This window comes from Leuresthes tenuis, unplaced genomic scaffold (genome assembly GCF_036924035.1).
Source record: "Leuresthes tenuis unplaced genomic scaffold, fLeuTen1.0.hap1 SCAF_6, whole genome shotgun sequence".
Lineage (NCBI taxonomy): Eukaryota > Metazoa > Chordata > Actinopteri > Atheriniformes > Atherinopsidae > Leuresthes > Leuresthes tenuis.
The window spans coordinates 28,046,625-28,063,988 of record NW_027325360.1 but is presented as its reverse complement, the minus strand read 5'-3'; the positions used below and the strand labels follow the sequence as shown (position 1 = coordinate 28,063,988).

Sequence of the window (17,364 nt, the reverse complement as noted above, 5' to 3'; positions counted from 1 at the left end):
CACATTGAAGAAACGTGGATTACGGCTTGAATGTTGACATTAGTCATCAGTCACAGCACTCTTGTGGATAACTGTCAGTGTTTCTAACAACCGGTTTAAAAATTTTCAGACCTGCCTCCTAAATGAGTTCCCAGTGCTTTCTTTCTTTCCCTGTTATTCTGTCTTTCTGTCTTCAAATGTATGAAAATAACTCAAAATAACTCTGGAATACAATACATAGATGGTAAAATGATTGTTTCCTACAACCACTGTTAGTTTTGAGAAAATGGGTAATGAATATATGACTATACACCAACAGATGCACAGATGCATTGGTAGGCAACATCGTGGAGTTCAGTGTCTTGCCCAAGGATGCTTTGACATGTGGCCTGACTTGAACCACTGACCTTCTGCTCTTCCTCCTGAGGTACAGCCACTCCAATTTTGTCAATGATTCGACTAAGACGTAGCATCATCAGCGGAGCCTGTTCTTGTTAGCTTTTTGGAGGACTTCTCGTCTGTATGTCTGTGTAAAAAAAAGTGACCACAGGTGGATACCTCCCTGAAGGTATAAAACATCCCTTAATCATTCAGTTTAGACATTCTGGAATGTCTATCTCCTGCATTCAAAAGGATTGAATAAAAAAAGCAGATTTGCTCAAGATTTAGGTTTGACTGATTAAACGACCAATGACTTATCTTCTACTTTTGTTAAGACGTGTTAAATCACAGAACATACATGCTTGTAAGGGTGATGATGATTTGAGCTGTCCACTGCAGGTGTGTGTTTGATTCTTACATTAGCTGCTTGATTATGACTCACCTCTAAAAAGCAAAAGCAATGTGGCCTCCAGGACCGTTTGAAGTAAAGTCAAGGCTGTAACTGTCCATTTTCAGCAGACCACAGGGAACGTTTAATTTGAAACGACTGCTTGTGTTTTTGGATATAATTTGGATGAAAACGTTCATTTAGCGGTTCTTTGAGGTATTAGTGTATTAAGCCTATAATTGGACCTCCTCAGCACACAATGGTATCTGACTGGAGAGTGTTGCTTAAAAGGGAGCCAAAGAAATGATAACATTGGTGTTAATGTTTTATGTATAAATATACAGCAAACAGTGCAGGTTTCTTAAAGTGTAGAAAATGTTTAGTAATTACATTTAAGTTTGGGGTTTTGATAAAAAAATTTTTTTAAAAGGATAGGATTCCAAATTTCTAATAAATTAAACTTTGAGGATGTGAAGCAGATTTTTTCTTATACTGAAACTGTGCTGTGAATTAAAAAAGAACCAAAGTGAGGCATCTGTAATCTTCAGGTATTGTTTTGTTACTGAGGGGAAATGGGTTCAGCGAACAAAAGATTTGTAGACAGACTCATTGTTAATTATGCATGAGGTCAGTCTCAGTTATTCATGCTCTCCATCATCTGTCTAATTAGGAACATGAATATGACAATGTGAAATAATTACTCAAACACCTTGGGAAATAATCTTACAATAATTCCTTTGAATCTTTTTCAGGGCTGACATGTTTCTTAATATAAAACTCTGTTATTTATCCCATGCTCTAAAAAAGTTTTATATCGAAAGTGAAACTACTTTTGACACTACCAGTTTTGCACGAATAAGCATTTTTTAAAAAGATTTCTACATCAAAGACTTAAATAAGTTGTGTTTTTCACGCTGAGCACTGTGCTGCTCTTTATCCTCTCTCAGTCTACCTTCAGGTGCACCATCAAACAGGGATTATTTGTACTCTGCACTCTCAGTCAGCACTTGCAGTTCTGATATTTTCATTTTCCACATTTCTGATATATATTAGCGTAATCTGGTAATTATTTGTCCTGCAGCTACAGTGACTGCAACTGACTGGGGATATTTTTATATCAGATGACCTGCTTGTCATCAGAAGAGTAGAAAGGTGGTTCCTGACTGAATCAGCCAGCTTTACTCTGCTGGGATAGGGGTCTCCGGGTAGTGCTGAAAGTGCTGCGTGGCAGCGATGTGGGTAGTTTGTCTTCTCAAACTGATTAGCTGCTGGTAGGTAGCCTAAATAGTTATGCAAAATCTGAATTTAGCTTGTACTTCCCTGATTGAAGGTTCAAGTGGTCTTAGAAGATATCTTCTACCCACCCAAAACTGAATTAGATTATACCAAATCCCTAAAGAAAAATGACATTATTGTTGTATAAATTGATAATTGTCATTAGTCATTAAAAACAGTCACTGTTTAAAATTAGTGCTGAGGGTAGTAATGACTTCCTGTACTGTTCTTTGTTGCAGCAGCAGAGCTGAAGAAACTTCCATCTGAAAAGTCATATAAAGTGATATGAGTCCTTTGTTTATACCCTTCAACATGACCCATAACAGCATCCTGTAAAGTTCTGCTCCAACAAGTGTCAGAAAGTACAACTCGTATGAGCAGTTCCACAACAGAGCAGGCATTCTTCAACAAGTCTTATATTTAAGAAGCCTCAGAGTCATCTTAAGATAAAGGAGGGGCGGTGGATGGAGCAGTTAAGTGCGGTGCTTTCAACCATGGGCCATTAGCCAATAACATTACTTGGGTAGAGATAGAAAATCATCATGGTTAAGTCTAAAATGCTTTCTTTGTACAATGCAACCATCACCCTTGTGGACACCAACTTACCATCACTTTTCCTATTAAAATACAACACGCTGCATATATGTATGTCCATGTATGTATACAATCATTTATTCAGGTTTCTGTATTTGTTACATGTGTAATCTGTGTAACATGCAGTGAAAAGTCTTAGTAATACAATATCAGCATACATTTATTGTGCTATATATTTGATTTTTGACATTTCTTTCTTGAAGCTATTAGACACTGCAAGATATTCATGAATAACTCTGAAGGAAGAGTGCTACACTATTCAGCCCTGCAGTATGCAAGTGATGCCTTGTGTTGGAGGATGTGCTTAAAGCTCAAATTGCTCTACATGTTTTTCTCACCATCATGAACCACTTTTATCCCTGCAGGTACATGGCCATTATCCATCCTCTACAGCAGCGCATGTCATCCACAGAGACCAAGGTTGTGGTGGGTGTGATCTGGGTTCTGGCTCTGCTCCTAGCCTTTCCTCAGTACTACTATTCTACCACGGAGGAGTTCCCCGACCGGGTGGTGTGCTACATAGCCTGGCCTGAATACACCGTGTGCGACTTCAAAAAGATGTGAGTCTCTCTCTGGAGCAGCTATTCAAACAGTCGACAAGCGTTGTTAATTCCTTTTCAATTTCAATTTAAATTAGTGTAAAGTGTGATGGCAGGGAAGCATATTTATTGTGCTTTCTGGTTGATAAACTGAAGGCATGTCACAGCTGATTTGTGTTCTTTCTCTGCTGAAAAATGTACTGAGTTGAACTGAAGGAAATAATGACAAGAACTGATTGAAGCCGTAATGCACCACTAATTATACATTTGTAATTTTCTTTCTGAAGCTTCTCAGAAGAAACTGAACATTTGTAGAAGTTTGGTAAGTGCTTCACAATGCAGAAAAACACAAAAAACCCACATCTGAACAGGATTAAAGTCATTTGTGGATAAATCAATAATAAACAAAACAAACATTTTTTCAAGAAAACTTTCAGTATAATCCTGGCAGACTGGTCCATGCAATTCCATGAGTAGTCTGTTATATAAAAGAATTGTTCTTTAGGTCATAGCCAAGAACAATGATTCTCACCTTGCTCAGCTTTTTCTACTTATTTCACTTGTCTAACTTATATTCATACCTGTTTCTCTCTCATGAGCCTGAGGGAATTAGTCTGTCAGGACTCAGGCAAACCTGATATTTAGCAACAAATATAATTTGTATTGAATACTTTATATACATAGAATATGTATGGCCTATCAGTGTCATGATCTGACTTCGTTTGGAGGTGCATTTTGAGTTGGTGTGAGTCTGGTGGCTGCCTGCTGGCACACCTGTTGTTCATCTACAATCATCAAGAGCCCTTCTTAAGGAGCAGCAGGAGCGCCAGTCTTCACTAGATCATTTTGCCATCTTTGTGGTAACGTGGCCAGCTCTCACCTGAATGTTTGAGTACCAAGGAAAAGTATTTCTGCACTTACCTTGTCTCCTCGTTCCAGCCTCATCCCTGCCTTGTTCCTTTCGAGTCTGACAGAGCCCCTGGCTGCTCTTCACTTCTCTCCTACTTCTCAGCCTTACCTTGATCTGCCTGCTCACCCGCTGCTACTCTGGAAAACACCCTCCAGCCAGTCAGTCGTTACCTCTCCCTCCAACCACGTTTCCATCAGATCACAGTTAGGCAACCTCGTAATACATTTTGGAACATTTACCGACTTGGACTCTCACGCTGAATAATCTCTCTACACCCAGTTGCACCTGTCGCCATACCTGTTTTCTCCAGCGTTTCCCAGGTCCCGGATTCAGCGCTGCTTGTCAAGATCCCACTTCTGCCAAAATAAAATCCTTCCTTTAAATCCTGCAATTGAGTCCTACTTGTGTTTTGGCTGTCACCCCATGACAATGAGCTGTTTATCACACCACAGCAGATTGAAGCAATGTGTTTTGAAGCATTTGTCCTGTATTCATTAGTGATGTCGATTCCAACTTCTCTAAAAGCAAGCCGTCTTTGCAACTTTGTCTTCTTTCTGTGGAGAGAGTCTGTCCAACCATCCTTTTGAGCAGTCAAACTACAAACGTAATATCTATATTTAGGTTTATTTAGGTTGAATTTCAACAGAATCATACAGGACAGGCATTGGGCTGCACAGAATACAATTTTTTTTTTTTAAACTCTTAACTAGTGGCAACTCTGAGGCATACTTTGTGCGTTTGTCTGCCTCAGAGTCATACAGGGTCAAAGTCTGATCTATGCTGTATATTCAACAGCTCATTTTCTGCTTTAGTTTACAGCACTAGCTGGGAATTTTTGATATTGGTTATTTTATCTTATACAGTCCTCTCTTTCATAGTCGATTCTGAGAATATTTCTCAGAATGCCTGCAGCTAACTTGGCTTACTAAGCCTCAATGCAGAAACAGTATGTGGGGGAAAACTGAACTCGCCATGATTCGATAGAAATTAGAGTTTGTAGCATCCATTTGCTTCTAATCATACTTAATTGATTAACTGATTATCAGCAAGTGTGAGTACTTAACACAATGCCAAGGAGGAAAAGCATCAGTAATGAACTCAAGAGAAGAAATTGTTGCCGTGTGTGATTTATTGGCTTGTAGAGCAAACTTTAGCAGCAATAAATTGTTCTCTGTACGTCATTATTACTGTCCCACATCATTGTAGAACCGTGGTAGTCGAAGTCGTCCCAGTAGAGGTGTGTGTAGAATTCCCTCCAATAGCTCTCCGATAGCTGCAAGTAGCCACATAACAGTAGCTATGTGCTAACAGAGCAATAGTACACGTTTGTTCTTTCATTCGTCTTAAAGCATTGGTGAAATAAAGACAGATAATGCCTTATTTAGAGATTGCATTGTCTAAGCCCCATTCACTCCATTATATGGATCTAAATATGTTATCTATGGCTATGTATCTATGTTATCTAAATATCTTCCGAAGAATGTAGACTTTCGCCAAACTGTTCTTGGTGAGTAGATAAACGTATTTCATGCTAGAAATAAGGTCTAGGTCTTTTACTTAATATGACCTATTAATTTGAGCCATTTTTACATTGTAAACATATTTTATGAGCAAACAGCACATTAAACATATACTAGAGTAAGCCTTCAACAAGGCACAAACCTGAGGTTAGATGACTTGCTCAAGGGAAATTCTGTCCTGTATGATAATGGAACAGGACAGAGCTGGTAATTTTTTTAATGCATTGCAGGGACATGAACAGTCAACAGTTTGGTCCCGAGACATTTCTATTGCCTTTCAGCTTACGCTGCCTCCATGACATTAACCAGAGCTCATCCAAGGCCAATGTTATGTTCCTAGATTTTAGAGAAAGTGATTCAGATCCACACCACATGCTTCAACCCACCACCAAGTTTCATTAAATGTGGCTCAGTAGTTTTTGGATGATTTTAGTGATAATAAAACGAGCAGACAAACACTGATGTTTCCCACATCTACTGAAGTCATGTGTCAGTGGCTGTATCTACAAGGTTTTAAGTTTTAAATCATGCCTTTGTATGTTTTATACTGCTGTACCTTCCAAACCAGTTTTTATAATTGTTTTGTGAATCTTACCCATGTGACCAAATGAATGAGAACCTTCTACTGGCAGCTTCTGTGCATCTCTGTCATGCATCTGAGCAGTGTGGGGTTAAACATTCAAAATGAAGAATGTGTTGTTGGGAGGGACCTAAAGTTAAACAACATCCAATGACGTGGTTACAATACTTCATCCATTTTCTATATCTGCTTAATCCGTCGGTCGGGTCGCGGGGGGCTGGAGCCTATCCCAGCGGTCATTGGACGAACGGTACACCCTGGACAGGTTACCAGTCCATCACAGGGCTACACAGAGACAAACAACCACACACACGCTCACACTCACTCCTAAAGACAATTTTAGAGACACCAATTAACCTAACATGCATGTTTTTGGACAGTGGGAGGAAGCCGGAACCTGGTTACAATACTCTCAACATTTAATACAACCCTATTATTTCAGGGGAGGTTTGGCAAGACATAATTTGCATTGCTATGATGCAACAGGTTTAAGAAGGTTCAACAAGCATGAGGAATATTTCACCAGCACTATGTGACCTTGGTAAGTCAGCCAAGTCAGGCCTGACAAGTCACCACTCATCTAAATATCATGTTTCCTTGGGTCACGAAAATAGAAGCAGAGCACCTTCATAACATATCCAGTGACTCAACATTTACAGGAATCATTTTGATGATATATTTATGTTTTTCTTGTGCAAAGGAAATAGCTAAATGTTTCACTGCAGCCAAAGCAAACCGATTTAATTTTCAACTTCCTCCAATCCAATCAAAGGTCTACAAACAAAGAAAAGGCAAGGATATGTGAAAATACTGGTGTTATTCTTCTCCTTGAACACACTGAAGCCTTGCTCTGTCAGACAGATTGTACTTTGACTTTTTAGACAAACAGGTTAATGGCAGCCTCTGCGGAAATTTTGTGTTCACACTCCACTACCCCAGTAAAGATCAGTAAAGTTTGTCTTTTTGAAATCCTTAATAGCGTGACTGTTTGGCACACAAGCTTCAAACCGCGAAGGCAGAAACACAAGTGCACATCCACAAATGCATGTAAAATACTAGCAAAGTGAACACACGAAAACACCCACACAATGACGCACATTTGCAGCCCTCAGACACACGGTGACATGGATCTGATCACAGCTCTGCTGATGGCACCCTCTCAGCTCATCAGCAACAATGTTTTCCGTGCTCTGCTGCCAGCCCGCTTTGCCCTCCTCCTCTTCTGCTTCTGTGATATTTCTCCAAGGAGATGTAGTTTGTTATTAACCGTGCCACAGTAATTTCTTTATTCGTGAAACAATGCCTTGATACTTAATACATTCTTTTAATGAAAGTGTGATCATTGACACATAGGAACTGAGTGAAAACACAGTCATTCAGCTCAGCTGCTGTAGCTGTAAATTACATATCTGATTTAAGATGACCCCAGGTCAGGCCCCACCTGTTGTACTCTGCAGGTGTTGTGCTGTCGCTGCTTCTGTGACTGTGTACATCCTGTCTGAGGCCCTGTCTCCTGCCATCACAGTCAGTGGGAATTAATAAGTAAGGTCTCAGAGGAGGATATTATTAGATGTCACTGTTTGCAAATGCATGCATACATAGACAACCGCTTAATCCCCCTCCTTAACACATTCTGAGATACAAAAATACACACAAATATGACAACAAAAAGATTGGCAGCAGTTCCATGACCTTTGTTCATATACACATGCATCTCTACGGTCTCTTTTAGACATAGAATATGTGGCATCAATGGCTTTAAGTATTTTTAAGTGGTGGCATTACTTACACACAGGCCACATTTACGTTCATGTGAGTCGCGGCTTCATACATCCGGATGGGGAGAAACACTGTTCAGGTGTGATAATGGAATATGTGAAAGACCATTTTGTACCATATCGTGTCATGTTACCATGATAATTATATAGTAGAAAAGTATACTACACCAACAATAGTAATGAGGTTCTGATCAATTGAAACATCCAAATAAAACTTGAAAAAGTGTTGCACACTTTCTCCGGATGTATTAATCCCACTTGATTATTTTAGCCCTCGGGCCCTCCTCAAAAGGACCTGAATAACACGCTGTGCTGTGGTTGTGTCAAGTAAATCAAGAATCAAGTAGAAGAAGTAGAACAGGTTTATTTTACTCAGGTAAAGCAATTTGAATTAACAAAATTAGCTTATTTTTTAAGATATTCATTATCTGAGAAAATACAGGAAACATCTAACAAAATGAAACGATACATACTGAAGAAAGACAAGTACGTATACTGACAGGAAATACACTTCAAATGTACTCAGAGAAAATGACAGACTGAGCACTTGTCCTTGGTTTAGTGATCCCACTAAATTGGGCTATGTAAGACATTAGTCTATAATAGGTGACAGTAAAACAGTGTGGAGCATGAAGGCCTGTTATCTCCAGTATTCTTTTGCCTCAGCCCTTCCTCCCAACACATCCACTCGTTATTTATATACAGTGGTACAAACTTTCATAGATGTAGATAAGCTGCTCCAATTTATTTGATTTTCTTTCAATAATTTAATTTTCATTTAATGTTGAACTGAGAGTATGCTCATCATTGTGGCCAAAGACTAAATATTCACAAGGCACGTTTGTACTCTCACTAACTGCATACACATGCACCAACAGACAAGAAATCCAAACATTTGAATTTTTTCGACCCAGGAATGAGAAGAAGCAGCTGCCTAAATTAAAAAGATAAAGTTTCAGTTCATAATGTATCTTCGAGTCTGTGGCCCCTGTAAAGCGAGATTGTATTGACTCAGCTTTTGTGACAGCAAGGTGAAACAGCACAGTGTCTAGTTCAAAAAGTCATTCATCACTGGGAACTAAGTGTCAGATGGGGCCCTTGAATTCTGTCAAGAAGTCTCTGTGTTTTTACAAAGAAATACTTTAGCTGAAGTTAGCTGTTTTTCAAAGATGAAACTTAAAAAAACTTTACCCCTTGAACCAGTGCCAGTACAATCTGATACATTCATGGGTTATATGAGAATTTTAACTAAAAAAATAGTATTTTGGTGAACCAAACCATTTAGTGGCTGTAGAGGAAAGTATTCAAGCAACACACTGATCTGAATAAAGTTTTGTCTAGCTGTACTACTTCAGTTATTCAGCCTACTGTCCAATTGCAAGCCCCAATGTAGCCCTCTGAATGATTTAATTATTCTTCTAAAAACTGCTTTGGGCATACCCAAACATAATTTTGATTAAATAAATAGAGCAAACAGCCTATATTTCAGTCTCTCGAGGAAAATATCCTGGCATTCTTTGCTCTCTGCTGTGGTGGTCCAGGTGCTTCATGTAAGGCAAGGCAAGGCAAGGCAAGTTTATTTGTATAGCACAATTCAACAACAAGGTGATTCAAAGTGCTTCACAGAGACATTAAAACAGAAGAAATAAAAAGCATGATTTAAAATTTAAACAAAAGAAGGAAATAAGAACAATAGATAAAATCAGAAAAAATTATATATATGAAAGATAAAATCAATAGTTAAAACATGATTCCGTTTTGAAACTCAAGCGTATTCAAATGCAGCTGAAAATAGGTGTGTCTTCAACCTGGACTTAAATACACTGAGTGTTTCGGCTGATCTGAGGCTTTCTGGGAGTTTGTTCCAGACATGTGGAGCATAGAAGCTGAATGCAGCTTCTCCATGTCTGGTTTTGACTCTGGGAACTGATAAAAAACCGGATCCAGATGACCTGAGGGGTCTGGAAGGTTCATAGTGGGTCAGGAGGTCACTGATGTATTTTGGTCCTTGACCATTCAGAGCTTTATAGACCAGCATCAGAACTTTAAAGTCTATCCTCTGATGGACAGGCAGCCAGTGTAAAGACTTCAGAGCTGGACTGATGTGCTCCACTTTTTTGGTCTTAGTGAGGACTCGAGCAGCTGAGTTCTGGATGAGCTGCAGTTGTCTAACTGACTTTTTAGGCAGACCTGTAAAGATGCTATTACAATAATCAAGCCTACTAAAGATGAATGCATGGACTAGTTTTTCCAGGTCCTGCTGAGACATCAGATCTTTTAGCCTTGATATATTCTCAAGGTGATAGTAGGCTGACTTTGTTATTGCCTTAATGTGTTTGTCCAAATTTAGGTCTGAGTCCATCACTACACCCAGATTTCTGGCCTGGTTGGTCGTTTTTAGATTTATAGATTGAAGCTCTGTGGTGACTTTCAATCGTTTATCTTTGGCTCCAAAGACAATTACCTCAGTTTTGTTTTTGTTTAGCTGGAGGAAGTTGTGGCACATCCAGTCATTAATCTCCTCAATGCATTTTCCAAGGGCCTGTACAGGCCCTCTGTCTCCTGGTAACATTGTTATATACATCTGTGTGTCATCTGCATAGCTATGGTAGTTTATTTGGTTGTTTTTTATAATCTGTGCCAGTGGGAGCATGTAGATGTTAAACAGAAGAGGTCCCAGGATGGAACCTTGGGGAACTCCACATGTGATTCTTGTCTGCTCAGATGTAAAGTTACCTATTGACACAAAGTACTTCCTGTTCTCTAAGTATGTTTTGAACCAGTTTAGTACAGTTCCGGAAAGACCAGCCCAGTTCTCCAGTTGTTTGAGTAATATATTGTGGTCAACTGTATCAAAGGCAGCACTGAGATCCAGTAAAACTAAGACTGACATTTTTCCACTGTCTGTATTCAGACATATGTCATTAAACACTTTGGTCAGAGCAGTCTCAGTGCTGTGGTGCTGTCTAAAGCCTGACTGGAAGGTATCATAGCAGTTATTTTGTGTTAAAAAGTAATTAAGCTGTTGAAAAACCGCTTTTTCAATGATCTTACTTAAAAATGGGAGATTTGAGATGGGCCTGTAGTTGTTCATTTGCGTCTTATCAAGATTGTCCTTTTTCAGCAGGGGTTTAATTACAGCTGTTTTTAGTGGCTCTGGAAACACACCTGACGCTAAGGACAGGTTCACAATCAGTAAAGGCAGTGCAAGTCTGCCCTCTTCAAACTGGGACTATACAGTCATGTGAAACAGAGCGAACTCTCTTTCAATTCCAAGATTTCAGTACAAAATATATCATGTGGTCCTTACCAGGTCTTAAAATAAGGTTGATATGACGTCAGATGAAAACAGCACATTACATTTTACATTATGTCATTATTTCTTTAACAAAACTAAACCAAAGTGCAGAAGAAGTGGGAGAAAATGTTCATCCATAGGAATTAAAAGGGTAAGTAACAGTCTTTGCTGATAATCAAACACACTTAATTAATTGATCATCAGTAAGTGTGAGCGCCTCTATAAAAGCAGAAGTTTTGTGAGTTTGCTGGTGTGGAGCATTCAGGTGTGTGTTAACACAATGCCAAGGAAGAAAAGAAGCAAAACACACGTAGACTGAAAAACGTATGGGTGGCTTACCAAGAATTTTCCATCCATCCATCCATTTTCTATATGTATTTAACATGCTTTTGTTTCTTTTCTTCCACTTTTCCACCATGTTCGTCCTCATCTTTTCCTGGAACATGGCTGTACTTCCTGGTACATAAATACTAAAGCAAAATCATAATCAGTGGATCAGTATTAAGTCAGCAGAACTGTGCACTGTGTTATTGTGTTGGAGACTCTGGTTAGCTCTCAGCGGCCTTGAAAGTAGCGGGGCCGTGTGACACAGGGACACAGCTGAAGGTGTCAGCAGGCCACTTTTTAATAGACATGCTGAGTCAACAAGAAGAGAGAAATATTTGAAAGAGTATGTAAAAGTCTGTTTGTTTTTTTGTATAGTTTGTAAAGTTATTCTGGTCTAGTTAGGTTTTATCCCTGGTTTACTGGTGTTTAGTGCCTTTGGTGAGCCATAACTTTGCATCTTGAGTTAGTAGCTGCTGTAGTTATTGTAAGAGCTGTAGTTCTTGTAAGAGCTTTATTTCCTGTGCAGTATGTTTGTTTTTTTGGTCTTATCTCTGTTTCTGAGTTTTTTAAAATTCTTTTTACCTTTCATTATCCCTGGATTCATGCATGCTGAAACTGTTGATTATGTTTAAAAGAATATGTATTATGGAAGTGAGTAGCTTTGTTCCAAACAAAGGGAGTCAAGTAGTGAGACTGCTATATATTTTACTGAAACTGTAAAAAGACCACAATCATCATTAGCCAAAGAGGCATTAACATTATTCGTGCAGGCTGTTCACTCTTGGCAGCTCCTTGCAGCAAGCTAATTCTAAACAACCACAATATTGACACATTACTGTTAGCAATGTTCTCAGTCAATACTGGAATGCTGCAATATGTTAAATAGCAACAGCAAGCATGTGCTCTGGCTCCATAAATTGTGGCTGATGGTGTTTGTCCACAAGCAGACGCAGCAAATAGATTTCCACTTTTGGAAAGTCATGTAACAGGAAACTGTCATAGTCACAGGGAGCATTTGATGCCCCTAAAAGTTTCCAATCTCCAGTCATTTGCTCAGTCATTGAAATGCACACACAGCAAACACTAACCTTCAATGAAAGATGCATCTCAGTCATAAAACTAAAATAAAATAAAACTATACTCAAAAAGGTGAAAACCTTGTTCAACTATCTCCTCTTGGAAGAACAATTTAAATACAATATTATAAATAAATAAAACTTTTTCAAAGGTTTTAACCTGAACCATCCATCCATCAGCTTCTGCTTATCCAAGGTCAGATCCAAGATGGAAAACCCAGACATCCCTATCCCAATCGATAGTATAGTGGTAAGATTGCTGCCCTTAATGTGGGTGACTGGAGTTCAAATCCTTACCTCAACCCCTGCATAAAAGGTATTAAGTTACCCCATTAAGTTACGATATGAGTGTAAGTCACTTTGAATAAAAGCATCTGCCAAATGCATAAACAACACTCTTCCTCAGGTCAGATGGAATTTTTTTTAGAGCTGCTGATGACAGAGAGAACTCCCAGGCCATAACTGCAAGCAGAGTTCCCATCTGTGAGAGAATGGAGCTTTACTGCCATTTAATATGAATGATTCATGATGATGAATGATTCAGCATGGTCTTTGTAAGCATAAGTCAAAGTATTCCCTTAACTTTTAGTGTGGCCTGTGAATATGTGCCCTTGCAATGTATGAATGATTTCACTTTTGTTCTGCCAAGGTAGCTTTTCAATTCAGCACTGGTGCCATGTTCTCACTTCAGAAAGAAATGCAGTAGGTGGTAAAACTGACTGAGCAGTTAAATTCCAACAAAGGTAATTTTTTTGTGACGTTGGATGTAGAACTAACCTTCATGCAACCCACAAAGTCACTTTAATCATGCAAATCAGTTCCATCAGTAAATTAATCCATCAACTATCTCAGCTTGATTTAATCGTCTGCTCATGATTCACTGTCTGAAGAAGTCTGGAGGATGGGGCACTTCAGAGTGAGTGCATGTGCTTTTCAGATGGAGACAACATCTTGTGTGATGATCGTGTCATTGCTGTACATGCACTGCCCTAGGTTTAAGGGTCCCTGTGAGATGGAGTGTGGGAACACAGTGGGTGTCTGCAGTGCTCTCTGCCCACCTCACAGACAACACATTCTGCACTATGATTCTGACAAGTCAAAATTGAAGGAGCTGAGCTTTTTATGGCTTTTTATGGCCCTTTCACCATGAACAGCTGAGGATTAAAAGAAAATAAAGGGGAAAAAAGAGCCTTTTGTGACTATTGTCTTTTAATCTTGTTTTAATTCTGGTGAAACCAGGTTCCTTTAGTGTGAAAACTATAATATCAACCTCCTCCTTTTTTGCTTTTCTGTGGCTGCTATAAGCCTTTGACAATGTTGGTGAATTACAAATGTTCAGTAACAGTTCTTCTTTACATCAAACCACACAGCTCGGGCAAATTTCACACCTCTCTGAGAGACAAATTTACCAAAGGATACCAAGCGGAGGATTCAATATGTGTTCAAAGAAAAACAAATGTGATAATCAATATCTCAATATCAAATGAACCGACACATACAACTTTATATAAGAGTTTTTCTATGAGCTCCTTACCCTCATAGACGTTTGTGTGCATACAAATCATGCTGCTGCTAGTAAGTGGATTTGTTATGTCCGTTTTTCATTAAATTGATTTTGCTCAGCCTTACAGTCACTGCTCTCTGTAGCTTGTGTGACCCACTCCTGCTCCCACTGGCTCCAGGTAACACACAGTGTTTAAGTGGCAAAAAGCTGGACTTCTTGGTTAAATTACAGCCAAGATTCAATATCACTGTTCTTCCACTTTCTACTCACATGAAAAAGCTTTCACAGTTATCAATAAAAATGGCTCTCCAGTAATTAGCTGAGTCAGCTAATTATTGGAGAGTCATTTTTCTTGATAACTATAGACAAACTTGAAATTAAGTGGGTGCTCATAAAACTAAATTAATTTTCCTAGTTACACTTTTACTGAAAACAGGCCTCTTTGAATTAAGAGATAACTGATGAAACTGCTCCCTTCCCACAGAGCGGGCTTAAAATCTGCAGTATATCTGTTAACCTGTTCTTACAGTTCAATGCCTCCATTGGTGTTGGATTGTAAAGAAAGAGTCCCTTTTAGGACCCATTACATTACTTTTTATTTCAGTTTTGGCTGTTGGCTGCCTGGGGTCTTCATTAAAGAAACATACAGGTTGGTCAGACCTGTAAGGCAGAATCATGCCTGTCTGGATTGTACACATTTTTACTGCAGATGAGACCCCTCAAGCTGCGAAGTTGTTTAAGTTTTGATGTTAAGTCTGATATGTTGTACTTGTCACGACTCTAGTTTTTTCATGTTTTAGGTTTCTGTTAAGTCATTAGTTTTGCTATGTTTTCCCTCAGTCACCCTTGATCATCAGTTCACTCACTTCACCTGTACTTTCCTCCTCAGCTGCACTCCATCACTAATCACCTCCCTTCAGTATTTAGTTTCCAGGTTCCCCCATGCACTTTTTTTGTTTTTTGTATTCTGGCTCAGCAGTGCTTTTTGTTGTTCCTTTTAAATAAATCAAGTTTTTACTTTTAAGTATCTGCATCCAGGTCCTACTTCTCCACGCCACGCATCCAACCTCACCAAACGTGACAGACCTTTGACTGGGTGATGTACATTCTTTAGGGGTTTTGTGCATGCCTAAGAGTGTGGTAATTTCTTCTCTGATTTCTTCTGAGCTCCAGGGTACTGAAAAAGATTCACAAAATTACAGCTGATTACCATTTAAAAAAAAAAAAAAAAAGGCCTGTTTGGCTCTTCGGTAGTGTCAACCCAGCGGGGAAAAGGGCTGTCCCTCTGTAGGTGCTGGAGTCATGTGGTCTTTCCTCTCTGAACACGGTTAATCACAATATGCACACTTGTTCACAGCTCAGAAAGATATGATTCAATTTTTCGCATTTTAATGGCATTTAATAGACAAACTTCCAGCAGACCCCACATCATGTCTGTGATTAATGAGAAAATCATTTGCTAAATGTAGAAACTGTCACATTCAATTATTCCATAAAGGATTTTAATTCAGTGGACGGTTGTTGAAGAAAAGGTCTGACTGCCATCCTCACATGTTAAATTGCTTAACAAAGCAAAACTATTTCTTATTTACTCAGGTAAGTACATTCATTATTATTAATTTAAGCCTTGATTCAAATTAATAGCTCTCTTTTGTTGCTGCATTACTTCAGGATAATGGAAGGTTGACTTACTGAAAAACAGAGTGTGAGGCAGTTAGTGAGTAGGTGGCGAGCATGGTGGAGCAGTAAGCAGCCAAAGAGCAAAACCTTTTCTTTTTCAGGCTTTTGAAAGGAACAACAGATACATTTTGTGTATTCTGTTGTGTTTGGCTTCCTGCCCTTGTTTCACACAGTATGCACAAGGATTCAGTCGATAAATAAAAAATATTTACCTCTTATCATCTTTTTCTTAGCTGTTTTCCTTGATCTTGTTGGAAAATGTCATGGGGTTAAGGAGAGGTGGAGGAAGAAATTTACTACACATTTATTGCAATGAGAATTCAACCACACCAAGCTGCAGCACTGAAGCTACAAATTTACAATAAATATTCTACAAAGTGTTTTAGATGGTTATGACATGACATGGTTAGTCCAATGCATTTTTACTGTAAACCCGTTGCAAAGAACCAAAGATCTTTGATTACGCCTTTACATTTGCCAAGCAGATTAGTTAAGTAATCAAGATGAGCTTCTTTCACTTCAGACTTCTCTCTAAGGTGAAGACCTACTTCCCTTTACATGAAAGTATTATATGATTTGATTACCTTTTGTTTTGATTATAGCAATTCTTTGTGTGCCGATGTTGATCTATTGGCACTTCGGCGCTTGCAAGCTGTACAAAATGCAATCATATCACACCTGTTTTAGCCTCTCTACACTGGCTTCGAGTCCATTACAGGACCTGCCTAAACTTTTGAAGCCTCATACTCCATCCAGAGCATTGAGGTCTATGAATGCATTGCTTTGGGTGTCCCTAGCTCCAGGCTAAAAGGTAGTGGTGATGGAGCCTTTTCAGTTGTGACTCCTAATCTTTGGAACAAACGACCTTTTCACATCAGAGCTGCTCAGAAGCCTTCATCATTTTGAAACGTTGCTTATTTCTTAGAATTGGCACTGTTTTTTTTTTTGTTTTTTTTATCTTACTCATTTAACTGATGCCCTACTCATATGTATTGCTGTTAGAGGTTGCCAATTATATTCACATTTGTTGTACAGCACTTTGGTCAACTGTAGTTGATTTAGATGTGCTATAGAACTAAAATGACTTTGGATTTTTCATCTAATGCAATTTTATGGCACTGTTACACAAAGGTTATCTCATATAGTATAGATAATATAAAACTTTACTTTGCTATCAAGCTTGATAATTAAAAAGGAAAGAAACATTTTTTAAAAAGTTAAAAAATGTGTTTTTGCAGGCTGCTCATCCTCCTGTCCAAATATTTATCCTCATGAATCACAGTTAGGAAGACTCAATGAACGTAATCAAGCAAGTTTAGACTCTGCCACACTGTTAATTGTGGGTTAATGCAGTCTGGATTCACTGCCACTGCAGCACCTTTTGTTTTGTTTAATAAAATTGTATTAATTTTCTTGACCAAATTACATTTTCATTTGGCCTGCCTCGTGACTCTGAGTTTGCGATGGGTCCATTAAATTAACATGTCGGTTTGAATATGATCTTTTGTTGAACGAATGACGAGCATAATTTACCT

At 38.7% G+C, this 17,364-nt stretch overlaps 1 protein-coding gene across 1 annotated transcript in view; it reads left to right on the top strand.

The window, feature by feature from the left end:
- Positions 1-17,364, top strand: part of tacr1a (tachykinin receptor 1a) — a 45,071-nt gene that overhangs the window by 13,852 nt on the left and 13,855 nt on the right. The window contains exon 2 of the mRNA XM_072388561.1: positions 2,983-3,177. Coding sequence (XP_072244662.1) covers positions 2,983-3,177 — 195 coding nt within the window. The remainder of the gene's footprint in view (positions 1-2,982; positions 3,178-17,364) is intronic.